This window comes from Bacillus rossius, chromosome 1 (assembly GCF_032445375.1).
Source record: "Bacillus rossius redtenbacheri isolate Brsri chromosome 1, Brsri_v3, whole genome shotgun sequence".
In the NCBI taxonomy this organism is placed as follows: domain Eukaryota; kingdom Metazoa; phylum Arthropoda; class Insecta; order Phasmatodea; family Bacillidae; genus Bacillus; species Bacillus rossius.
The window spans coordinates 300,965,692-300,978,881 of NC_086330.1; the positions used below are offsets into that span (position 1 = coordinate 300,965,692).

At 40.9% G+C, this 13,190-nt stretch overlaps 1 protein-coding gene across 2 annotated transcripts; it reads right to left on the bottom strand.

Moving 5' to 3' along the window:
- Positions 1 to 9,207: 9,207 nt before the first annotated feature.
- LOC134527828 (uncharacterized) lies at positions 9,208 to 12,217 on the bottom strand. 2 transcript variants are annotated; one of them, XM_063360777.1, is made up of 3 exons: positions 10,308 to 12,217; positions 9,827 to 10,219; positions 9,208 to 9,706 (listed from the first exon to the last, which is right to left on the bottom strand). In XM_063360777.1, exons 1-3 carry the CDS (start codon positions 11,814 to 11,816, stop codon positions 9,494 to 9,496), a joined length of 2,115 nt encoding a protein of 704 aa, XP_063216847.1. In that variant the 5' UTR covers positions 11,817 to 12,217; the 3' UTR covers positions 9,208 to 9,493. The 2 variants fall into 2 exon arrangements, with proteins under 2 accessions (XP_063216847.1, XP_063216848.1); XM_063360778.1 differs by having other exon boundaries at positions 9,208 to 10,219; positions 10,308 to 12,210.
- Positions 12,218 to 13,190: the final 973 nt, after the last annotated feature.

Sequence of the window (13,190 nt, forward strand, 5' to 3'; positions counted from 1 at the left end):
CACAAATGACGTGGAGTTTATTAATTTTGGAAATAAAGCCTTTAGACTATTCAAAAAATTTAAACTTATGGCGGAGCACGTAGCACCAGTGTCAACCAGGGCCGGGAAATACTTATTCTGAATTTGGACTTGAAGGAAATGTAAATAGATTTTATTTTGAAAAGAGGCTTTGCGGAGAAAACGACGGCGGCGACCTCTTTTGCGCCCCGTCAAGGCCGGTTTTCCGGACACAAAGCCCTGTAGTGTCCTGGTTGTTTACATTTAAAACACGTGCGGTTGTTTATTTCTACCCTGGGAGCCGAACAGTTAACAACTGCATGACCAAACTGCGTGCAGTTGGCACATCTACGGTGTACAAACTCTAGGTCGGGTTGCCCGCCCTGCCGCGCCACCTCAGCGGTGACGCAGCGCGCGCTGGAGTCAGCTTCGGGCGCCCTTACCCTAGCCGCGGCGCGCGGCTCGCGATGATCGCTCATGACACACCGCTCCGGGGTCGGAGTTACAGTATGCCGCAGGGTTTTATCGTGGTACATAGACGTAGCCGCAGCCTTGGCTTTACGGTCACGATTGATAAGCTGGGCGTTCCCGCCGATTGAAGCCGACTGGTAAAACCTTTGTCGAGCATTAATCCGTGTGTCCACGTCGTTTGCCCACTTACGTAAAGTTTCATACGTAATCGGCAGAGGTAACATACTTGCCAAGCTAATGGCTTCAGGCCACACATTCCCCAAGATAAGTTCGACGAGTTCTTTTTCGTCGTATCTTAAATCTAACACCTGTGCGTACGATAGTACACTGTCAACGTATTGTGAAACTGTCTCGTTGGACAGTTGAAGGCGCAAGACATAATCTCGCTTACAATGTTAAACTACCAGGGGTGGACACACAAATTGAAGAATAGCGGCTTTAAAAGCTGCATACGATTCCTTCTTAACAATTGTATCTGTTAACGCACTGACGTAAACACCAGTGCATTTCGACAATAGGGCCTTAAGGAATGAGTCATGCGGAATAAGCTGTAACTTATGTAACCTATCCGCTTGTAAGAAAAAGTCTAAAACTTGTTTAGGGTCACTGGACTCTAGTGTGGGCACATTCTTAAGAACGGACAGGAATAACTTGTGTGAAAAAGGGTCTGAAGTGACACTTACTTCAATATCAGTAGGTCTGGGATTTCCGACTTGGATGCCAGGAGTGTCCGCCAGGGAGTCTCGGATATACGTAATCAAACGTGAACGTAAGTCGGCCACGGTTTCGGCGGGGTCTGTAGGCAGCCCATTTTCTTCTAGATACTGGATTAGGTCTGGTTTATGCAATCGATAGACCCATCCAGTACCCTCGCCACGCCCGGAAGTTGCCATGGAACAAAAAACAGAACACACACTGTAAGAGCTGCCCTAGCAGAGTAGCGCAGTAATTGTAACCGATCCGGACACACCAGGTCGGCCACAACCACTAAGCGGACATATCACCCTATACCGTAATTGTAACCGATCCGGACACACCAGGTCGGCCACAACCACTAAGCGGACATATCACCCTATACACTTCACTAGTGAAACACTAGTTCGGCAAGCACTGTAAGTGTGAGTTAAAGACGTAATGGGGCTGACCCTAACGAACAGACTTAATACAAGAGGTACCAAAATATATATTTTATTTTATAACAATTCAAAACAATATCATCACAAATAACAACTGTATAAGATATTTATATAGTGGAAATAGATACATTCATATAAAACAAATTTATGTTAAACGCCCATGTCTAAATGAATTGCGCTATAATTACGGGCGCACAGTCACATACGAATTACAAATGCAACACACATACATGTCTGCAAAATCTGACTTACTTCCTCTAGACCTTACCCTTAATAACGTTAGTAATACGATAAGTTAGAGCGCATATACAAATCAATGCACTTGTACAAACAGTACATGCCTTAAACGCATACTTATGTACGCCATTCAAGTGTTTGGTAGCTAAGTAAATTATCATGAACAAATATAAATATACCCGTATAAATATCTGTAATTAAGAACTCTTAATACACAACACGAATAAATCAGAATGCATCTCCTACTAAAGTTAGATGACCTAACAGCCCCTAGCAAATTTAAGAACGTAAGGAGATACTACACCCGAAATAACAATAGAAATCCGCAACTCCCGAACACAGACCACTTGCTGTGTTTGCAAAAGGAAAAAGGCGCAGCTAATAAAGCGCAGCTAATAAAGACGCGGCTCTATGTTCAAACATAGTAACGGCTTACAACCACTGCCATAAGGGCGATCAAGGAGCCGACGGGCATAGTAACGGTGTCAGAACGAGCTCGTAGAGCACATGTCGGTGGACAGCCTTGCTCAGAGGGAGCGATGACTGCAAGGAAAAGCCTCAGGCCAGGGGCTTATATACCAGCAAAAACTAATCCGATAGGGGCGCTAAAATCGCGGTACACAGGGGAAAGGAGGAGAAAAGAGGGGAAGGAGGGGCAGCATAGCTGGACTAGAGGTGGGGCGGGCAAGTTTAAGAAGGGGAGGGCGGGGAAAGTATTGGCGGGCCGCCGGGGCTTGCTGAAATTGGCTACAATTGTTAGAAACATTTTTTTAAATTATAATTTTAAGTGGTACCCAGAAGTACCATTGGGCTGCAGACCATGCAATGAAGATATCATATAACCTACAAAACCTATGGCTTAGGTTTGGGTAAAACTCAATGTTCTCAACAAAACCCTCAATACATATATTATGACATTGTTGAAAACAAAAAAGGCCTACATATTACAAAAAGAGAATTCACATTCTAGGGTCATGTGTACTCACCGCTTTGTCTTGAAGTTTATAAAAAAAACTATAACTTACAAAAATTACAGTTACAAAAGTCTTACATTTCATGATACTTTGTAAAACAATTCTTTTTTTCGTTGCAACACAGAAACACATTGCAGTGTGAGCATTTGCTGTGTGGTCTTGACTGGACTTTTACCATGCTGCACACTTCGCACAGTCCCCTCTGCTCAGTGAATGTTGGCCAATGCACTTCTTTGTTTCCATGTCTGACATCCTTACAAACTGATGGCCCTGCCTTTCCTCGTTTTGAGCCACTTGCTACTTGAGGAGAAACAACAGCTTTCCTTTTTCCAGGAGAAACCTTCTTAATTGGCAATTGGTATGTCATGAGCCCTAATGACACATTTCTGCGGAAATCAAAAAGAGACTGTTTCTCATGGAGTTGTGAAAAAATTACATATGCATTCACAAATGTAATATCCAGCAACCCCCAAAATATACGATGCCACCATTTCTTGGACCTTCGGTTCAGCCCATATGCCACTCGCAGCCGATCAGCATGGTCTACACCACCCATGTATTTATTGTAATCAACAATGACTTGGGGACACTTCACATATACTGTAGTTCCATCTTTGTTTCTGCGTTTTATCTCTGCACTTTCCGAACCATGGTAGTTAGAACACATGTTAACACACTTTGTGTCTTTCCACTTGAAACATCGCAACCCAGTATTTGAGAAGCTGCAATCAAAATCACCTCTTTTTAGTTTCTTGTCTTCTGCAAGCCCTTTACAATTGGACCGGACTGTGCCACATGCCAAAGTCTCTCTCTTCTAATCTAAGCTTCTCCAGAAGAGGTACCGTTAGTCTCATTTACGTAACGTTTCATAAAAAAAAAATAATGTATGTATATTTTTCTCACATCAGTTTTTAATATCTTTTACGAGTAACACATTGCTACAAATTAGATTAAATATTACGTGTGTTTTCCAGACAAAAGTAACATCCTACATGTTACAACAACAGTCAACGAGTTTTAAACCAGACACGTCTCTCTCTCCCAATCACAGAAAGGGAGGCAGTCGACAGCAGCCCGCTACCATGACCGCATAGTTCTTTACACGTATTAAAAAATTACTTGTGCCTAGTAAGTTACCAGCCACAAGTAACATAAATAGCATATTGAATATTGAAATAATGTAGTCAACACATTGATATTACTTTGTTAAAGAAAAAAAAGATTTTGATTTACTTAATTTTTTTGTTTAAAATTCCCCCCACCTTGCATGGCGTCCATCACCATCAGCAGGGCCACAACCTTGCCACTAGGCAGAGCCGGTACCTGCTGCTGTGTAGCAGATATCCGGTACCCCCTGGATTCGTCGGCTGTTAGCGGCCGACCCCAGGGACTTGTCCCAGAGGGGCCGGCCACCAACAGAAGCGGCAAAGTAGTGGTCAGCGGAGGAGGGGGAGACGACGGCTCCTCCTGCAGGTCTTCGGCGAAGAAGGCCGCCGCAATGTCGGGTGGAATACCCGCCCCCTCCTCAACCTCTTCCTCAAAGAAAGAGGCTGCCAACTCTGATGGCACCCTCTCCATAAGGGTGGGGAGATCTGTAGAACGTCACACAAATTTCAGGCATCCTATCAAGAGGACGATTTATATATTAAAAAAAGAAACAAGTTAGTATAATTTTTACGTTACTTTAAATCAGGATAGCATGAATATACTTTGAGAGGCTATCAAGGCAACCTGAAACAATCTAGTATTTTTTTTACGTTACTTTAAATCAGGATAGCATGTAAATTAATATAATTGAGGATGCAAGCTATCATGGTAACAGGGAATATTTTGCAAACATCTCTACACATTTTCTTTAACATACCGATGGGTTTTTCTCTCCACATGCATAATGGAAAGGGTCAGTTGGCATGACATGCCGCAACGCGGGGGAGGTGAACACACCCTCTCGGGATATTTTTTTTTGTGGGGGGAGGCGGAAGAAGCGCGGTTGTGTGCCTTCAACCCCCACACATACACAGATACACTTGAAGCCTTCTGAGCAGGGGAGGAGTGGTGAGCATTGTTGTGTTCCTTTAACCACTGCTCAGAGATTACGTCAGCAGTGTTCGTCTCACTGGTGAACGTAATCAGAGGAAAAAAAGTTTAAGTATGTACAATTATTAGGAGTGATCGGGCGAGGCATGAGTTTTAGAAGGACACAGATCTTCATGCCCCCAAGCTAATGTGCTGACACCGTCTTCAGAAAGCCAACGCTTATCGTCTCCTGAAGACAGTGCTACCTTGTTCAATCGCTCCGTAAACACGGCGTAGCCTCGCGAATGGAAATGGAATTGACTGCCTAGAATCCAGGGATTTTTAAGCAAGCAATCCAGGTATTGAGGGAACAGAAGTGATTGGATTACGTTGGCCTTAACACCTTTCACCTTACGTATACAATAACCATTCTCCATCTTGTATGCGTAGAGTTTCGGGCGAAGATCCACGTATTCCGTAATGACCTTGCCAGCGGCCTCATCTTTCATCACCCCTGTTACGCCCTTGTTGACTAAGTGGAAGCGTTTATCATTACCTGGCGCATAATTTGATGTGTCGAAACGTGAAGCTAAGTCAGGGCGAATTGAATCATGAATGTTATCACAATGAACGTGGTAAATCAACGAATCAGTGTCCGATTACAAGAGATGCAGAGACTGGGGAGGGAATTTTTTATGTGTATAGTTATGATGAAAATCGTATAAAACCAATTTTGACAAATCTAAAATGGCGACACCCATGTACAAAGGTTTATTGAAGGTTATCGAACCTTTCTGCAACTCTATGAGAACTAAATTTTCATTGACGATTTGCCGAGCATTGATTGTCGGACGACCAATCAGCTCGGCTGCCCCATAAATAGAATTGTGACGTGAAGCGATGCGAATATCTCTATGTTTTCGAAAATCATCTAAAGTTTTACCTTACACAGAGTTAGAAAGTAACTTAAAAAACGATTTTTCAAAGGGATTCACAGCCTGGGCATGACGCTCAGAATTAAAGGATATGTATTCATTCATCCAGGCCGCCTGCTCAAACCAGTACGCGGTGAACCTGGCCGATGACCGCCCCATACTGAACGTAGTGCCGCAGTGTTTTAGCATGGACAACATGATTATTACGCGGCGCGAGAGTTAACAAAAATTTACTCATTCGCCCGTTTGGCGGTACGCCATTCACAGGGGCCAGAGGCAGATCTGATAGGCGGTCGTGACAATCATCGGGAAAGCTCAAATCCACTTCCACGAAATATGACGTATCGCTATCTATGTCAATGGTGTTGAAATCCCAACTCACATACTCATCCCTGGGAACCCACTCAAATTTGCCCACAGGAAGTTTATCTAACATTGTGTGAGCATACAAAGCGTTTACATCGTAGTAGCAGATGTAAGAAGACGGAAGGCTCGGGTCATGAGTGGACATGTAAACATTATTGGCTTTTGCGTGACGTTGACTTACGTTGGTTATACCTCCATGAACGGCTGACTCTAGGAAGAGGTATATATCCGGGTCAGTTATCAGCGCAAGACGCGCACCGATTTTAATTAAAAGTGCATCCCATGCGAGAGAGGGAGCGGTAATGTAATGGGCAGGATCTAATGAATAATACTGTAAGCAAAAGAAAAGACTCGAATATGTCGGCTGCAAACTAGTATTCACCTTAAGATAACTAAGTGCGTACTCTTTCAATGTCGCACAATGGAAGACGTCCCAAGCATTTTGAGCATGAGTATAGTCCAGATCACTCATGTATATGCCACTCATTACGTTATGGAACGCTTCCTTAGTGGGTAGCGAGGTAGTCTGCAATTATTCACTAGATTTAACAAAATCATAGGGAAACACACCTTTACGCGTAGCTAACTGAAACTGTGCGTCATCTGGAAACATTGAACGGGTGACTTTCAATGTATCTGGCATGAGATTGCCAGCGAGAGTTTCCAGAGGTGAATTTAAAAAGTTAAGTGAATCTATGAACCTAAGACGCACATTGCGCATGCCTCCTTGCGCATTACCTGAATTGGGTATGTATTTTGTAATACACTTGTAGCTCTCCATTGTAACATCAAGGACTTTGACCTCGCCAGGGTTCTCCACAATGAAAGAACCGTCCGGCTGTGGAATCCGCCGCGAAACTAAATTTTGCATTAAAATGTGGGCATTGTAATTTTGCAAATTACGAAAAACCACGACGAGTTGATTCTTTTGCATCCTGAAAGCCAGGTTGCATTTAGAATGGACATAACCACATATTTCACCAGACAGGTGACAGTGATCGAGCACCTTCTGCCCAGCGAATACCTTCTGACAGATATGGCAATGTGTTTGACTCGCGGCCTTGCAGAGACGGCCTGGGTCGGGGTCTTAACAGCTATGGTCTTTGAAAAAATATCGCAAACCCACTTTGACATTGAAACTAATTCTGCGACCATTTCAGCAATACAATTATCACCCTCCAATTGCATATACTTGGTCAAAGAGCTATCGTACCCACACACTAACAAAATGCTACATGCATAAGGCACGTGTTCGTTTACCCGTGTAGTGCTAGAAGACTCGTCACCAGGCAAACAGGTGGAGAAAGGCTTAAGGTAATACTCAGTGTCACAGTACGCAATAAAGCCTTGGCGGTCCTGTTTTGCAATGTTTGTAAATTGCAAATACTTGTTCTCTTCTGTAGGGAAACAGGTCCGCACTGCTTTATGCTGGCTGCAGAGAAAAGTGTGTGAATTTAATCTTTCTTCACTTGTAAAATACTGAAGACAGCGCTCGCAAATCCATTTCTTATGTTGTGTCTTGGACAATTGTGAATGCAATAATCTGGACATTGATTTAATGTAAACAAAATGTAGGTGCTCTGTCGCGCCACTCGAACGAATCGCCAAAATATTTACATGTCTCTCTCTTTGCTCAAAGGATACGCGAAGAGGCTGGATCGAGGATTCAGATTTGTCACTAAAACATTCGTCAACGATATTCCCCTTAGAATCTACGCAAGCGTAAACATTAATGGAAATATCATTGTTCCTCTCAAATGTTTTAATCTGATGCAGAGTGGAGGGAAACGTCAAGCCATTTGTATTAAAATACACGAGTGGATTTGGATACGAAGTGGCTTGACTAACATTGCCTTCCACCATCGACACACCTGCCATGACGGCATACAGGAAACAGTGCTGCTCGGGACACTCAATGTTAATACAAGCTCTCCTATTGGACAAAAACACCGGCAATTTCGTGTGCGCTGCGCCAACTGTGAAAACTATAGCTTGAAACATGTACATCTATGTTAATCAATCTTTTCAGAGCCCAGCCACTGCCACGCGCTGCGGAATCACTACTTGTGTATTGATTTCCGGAATGAATGTTGAATCGTAGATTTCCCCTACCTCATCAGAGTGCAGTACCGCAGTTGAGTGAGTTGTGAAATAAAAAGTTTCACTCTCGTTTCCCTCCGCAGATTCCTTAACAAATGAAGCCGAGAGTGTAAGGTAAACTTTAAAGGGGCGAATTAAGTTCGTTAGTTAAGTCCAGAAAGGGACCCCTACATCTCTGTAGAAACCGGTTCAAGTCCAGATCGACATTGTCAATGTCATTTCCAATTTTGAACGTCCACTATCTTGTTAGCAAATGCAGTGTTCAAGGTAACACCCTCCAGGCGAGGCAAGACGTCAGACCCCTGACCCCCACCCACCATCGCGAGAGGCAGAGCTAGAAGGCTCAGCTTCATTAAGACGGAGTTGCTTTGCCTCAGGGGAGGAAGAACGGGAAGACATAGTAAGAGAGAAGAGAGACGAGAAAGAAAGAGAGACTGGAAATTACGTTCAACAGTGAGCACAAAGCTTAAACAAAAATAAAAGAATAAAATCTAGTAGACATATGTATGGAGTATGGGTTTGTCATTATTTAAAATTAAATTTTTTTTGATTGCTTCAAAATCTAAGTTAGATTGTATACGAAACTGAATTATAGCTCTCTCCCATCCGTTTGCAAGATATAAAAAAAAAAGTAAACGAGAATATCTCTAGATGGCAATATTTAAAAAAAAAAATATTTACGTAATGAATAGGAAATGTTAATAAATTATAAACGGTAAATACATAGAGTTAATGTGAAAAAGTGTGGTAGTAAAATATGAAGAAAGATTAATTTTAATATTATTTTCATGTTAAATGACAAAAAGAATATTTCCATTCAAAATGATATCATCCTAACATTACAAACAGCTTAGTAAATAAATTTACAGTAACATTATCTTACCTTAGCTGGAGAACACGTGAGGCGCAGTCAGATCAGGCGGACGCAGCAGTCAGGCGACTGATCAGAGACTGTGTTGCCTCACAGTCTGTCAGTGTTGCCAGATTGCAACATTCCAAAAGTCGTACCGAAGACTAGAAATAGTCGTACATTGGAGCAAATAGTCGTACATACTATAATTTTTAAAATAAAACGTTAATGAGTACCAACTTTTATTTTATCCGGCGATTTTTTTGCTATTCATTTTGGTAGTATTTTATTGGCATGACACAATCGTGAAGGAAAAAAATTACATGGAAACAATTACACTAAGGAAAAAAAACTACACCAAAATTAACACATGTTAAGTTAAAAAAAAAAAAAAACTATTTTCTTAACAACTCAGTCATCCTTTTCGAAGAGAATATCCACAATATCGTTTTCTGGTGCACTGGATGCATACAAGTTTGCTGATGTCATGCGCGATAACATTTCAGCTGTAGGGCGAAACAATGCACAGGTACCACTTTCCTTCACACACTCGGAAGCAAGCAAAGCTCCGTTCACTGTTTTTGGAAGGAGGCGATTTCGTACTTTGGTTTTCACTAGATTTACCTGTAAAGTAAATACACATGCTATATTTTTCTAACAATATTGCAGTTAACAAAAACTCAAATTTTAAAATAAGAACAGTAGGTAACAAAATAGTTATTTATGATGCATATATTTTCATACCTGACTGAAGACTCTTTCACAGTCTGCATTAGAGTGCGGGAGACTAAGCACATGAAGTGCAAATGTAGCCAATTCTTTGAAATGAGCTTCTTGTGTGTCACAGCTTGGTTTCAGAAGCATATTCCAGAAAATGTCAGGACTGTTTACATCATCAATATCTTCTGGAAGCCTTGCCCTTGAAAATGGAAGCTCCCTCCACTGATCATCAGGACGCTGTAAAATTGCATCATCATCACAAGAAACAATTCTTGGGACTACTTTTACTAGTGGAAGAAGGGAAGGGCAGTTAACCCTGAATACTGGTGAAAGAGCTGCTTTAGGTTGCAGGTAGCTAAGTTTCGACAGAACCGGATCATTCATATTATATCTTTTTCTTATTTCTTGCGCAGCAACCTGAAAAATTATGACAAACATTTATCATTATTTCAGTTACAAAAATTAAAATTAAATAACAATGAGGCTTGCAAGTGATTCAACTCACCGTGAGGAAAGTTCTACACCTGTGAAAGAAATGACAGCGAATATCGGGCTTGGAAGTGATTTCTGGTTTATCAATGTGCTGCAGGACTTTAACTCCTAAATACATCTCAGTGTCTGGAAGATGATACTTCTCCAGGGCAGGATCGACTTCCTCGAGTGGTGTTTTCATGACATAGTCCCTTTTCATGAAACTAAGGAGAATGTCAGTATAGAGATCTCTTAATTGGGTATGTAGTTCTGTAATAACAACATTCTTCGTCTGGAAAAATTCGTTGAATTTTGTGAATTTCGGAAGAACCCATGAAAGGAACATGAAATACAGTTTCAAAAAAGGATCGTGAAGTGCATTGAAGATGTTTTCTGCACTTAAGAGTCTCTGTGACAACCAACAGTCTGTAAAATACAATTTCAAAGCATCCCACTGCTCCAAAATGCGTTGAACAACTGCCACCAAAGACAACCACCTGGTCTGCGAGGGATGAAGCATTTTCAAAGGTTCCATGTCAAGAAATGTTTGAAACTCTTTCAGCTCACTCTGTCGTTTAGCACTGCTCTTCAAGAAATTGTATATTTCACGAGCCATATCTTCACAAGACCGAGGAAGCACTTTACATGCTTCACTAGCACACAGATGTGCCGAATGACAAATGCACTTAACCACCACGATCCCAGGACAAGCTTCTTTGAGACGAGATGATACTGAATTATGTTCACCCATCATCACATTACATCCATCTGCTCCAAATCCGATCACATTTTCCAACGGAATTCCAAACTCTGTGATTGAAGCAACCAAGCCACGAAACAGGTTTTCTGCACTGGCGCACACAACTTTATTTGAAGAGTCAAAAATTTCTCTTAGTTCCCAGAATTTGCTCTCTATCCTTCCAGACTGGAAATCATGGTACCTTACCACTATGCACGACATTTTTATTGTCCCTATGTCTGTTGATTCATCTGTAAGGATGCTGAATTTGGTGTTCTTTAATTTATTCGCCAACTTCTCCTTATGATCGGCAGCTATTACATTATTTACAATACTGCATGTTTTTGTTCGTTTAAGAGTCAATTTCTGTGCAATTTTATGGTCAGAAAAGATATCTTTTATGACAGCTGTGAGATGGTCTGCAACAGAAAAAGCAACATTGTGCTCCGCAATGAATGCCGAAAGTTTTATTTCAGCAGATGCAACTTCTTTGTCTAAATCAACTTTAGGTGCTGCAATAAATCTAGAAATCGATGTTTGTCTAACAGTAGCAGACATTCTAAGTGCTGTATGTTTCCCACCGGTTGCATGCCGCTTTAAGTTACTTATTTCGGTAACAAGTGTTATCCCACAAAATTTACACTTAGCCTTGTATTCGTCTCCATGTACAGGTAACAGCCACTCTTTAAATTCTGTTTCAGACAACCACTCTTTTCTAAATTTTTGAGCCCTATGTTTACCTGCACTTTGCTGAATACACACCTTTTTTGGTGGCGAACTTAGCCCATCTTCTGCGTCACTCATATTTACCAAACAATGTAAACAACTGTTAAATTCTTAAATTGTTCGTACTGTTCCAAAGATGATAGGTACTTACAGAATATCACACATATTTTAATAATGTATCCAATATGATATTGATTTATGTGCATTCTGTTGTCATTCCTCTCAACTATTATAATGAAGCTATCGATTGTTTCTTGAATTGGATTAACATTCAGATCGATTTCATTACAATTTTCGATTTTGGCTTCTTTAGAACTGCATATATTGTGTTTATGAGACCAAAATATTTAACCATAACATCTTAACCACCAAAATTTCAAAATAGTCGTACAAATAGGTGTACGACCCTATGTTCAGACGTACGTCGTACCGAACTACGAAATAGTCGTACATGTACGACTATAGTCGTACGTCTGGCAACCCTGCAGTCTGTGCCCCGTACATATCAAAAGACATTTTCAAAATGGCTGCCAGTATATATTTTTTTTCACTCTGCAAGCGTTCATGCCGCAGCGCATCGCGTCTGGTTATTTTTACAACTTACCACCCCTCCCTCCAGACGGAAGTCACCCCAGAAACTCAAACACAATGATCAGACTAGTATCAAATAATATATAGAAATGCGATTATATACAGTTTTTTTTTTATTTGAAAGGCACTCTTCAAACCACTCCTCATAAGTTAATTAGTTAATAAAATACACACAAAAATATGACTCGTTACTGAGACTCCATATATATATATATATATATATATATATATATATATATTTACATAGAATGCTGTGATACTCTGCCACACTTACGTGTGTTTTAAATTAAAAACAAATATTATATATGAAGACGTTTGTTCAGAAATGACGTATTAAATTAAAAAACACGTCATAAAACATAACACAGATTTATGTTAAACATTAATGAAAAAAATATGACTCTTTCTCAGAGTCCACATATATATATATATATATTTACGTAGAATGATGTGATACTCGACCACACTTACGTGTGTTTTAAATTAAAAACAAATATTATATATGAAGATTTTTTTTTGCACAAAATGACGTATTAAATGAAAAAAGTTACAAGTAATAAAACTCACAGTTTGTTTAACATTTCGATGAGTACAGTACGTAGGGCTATTTTGGCATTGTTTAGGTCTCTTTCGTACTGGTTCTGCTGAACGTTGTGATCACCATCTTGGCTGACGGGTCCCAGATGGCTAAGGTCTCGCGGTCGAGTCTTGCGCGGTGCATACATTGCGGGGTCTCTCCGCTGACATTTTTTGTGCGCTGGTTTCGCAGGCTCGATGATTGCTGATGCACAGTCGGGTGAATGCAGTTCTGGCAATTGCAAGGCGTGATTGTAGACTTCGTCGACACTGCAAGGTAATGGG

Coding starts and splice junctions, on each gene's coding strand:
- LOC134527828 (XM_063360777.1), bottom strand. CDS start 11,816: ATGAGTGACGCAGAAGATGGGCTAAGTTCGCCACCAAAAAAGGTGTGT. Junction 10,220..10,307: donor GGTGTAGAACTTTCCTCACG/GTGAGTTGAATC, acceptor ATAATTTTTCAG/GTTGCTGCGCAAGAAATAAG. Junction 9,707..9,826: donor GTGAAAGAGTCTTCAGTCAG/GTATGAAAATAT, acceptor TTTACTTTACAG/GTAAATCTAGTGAAAACCAA.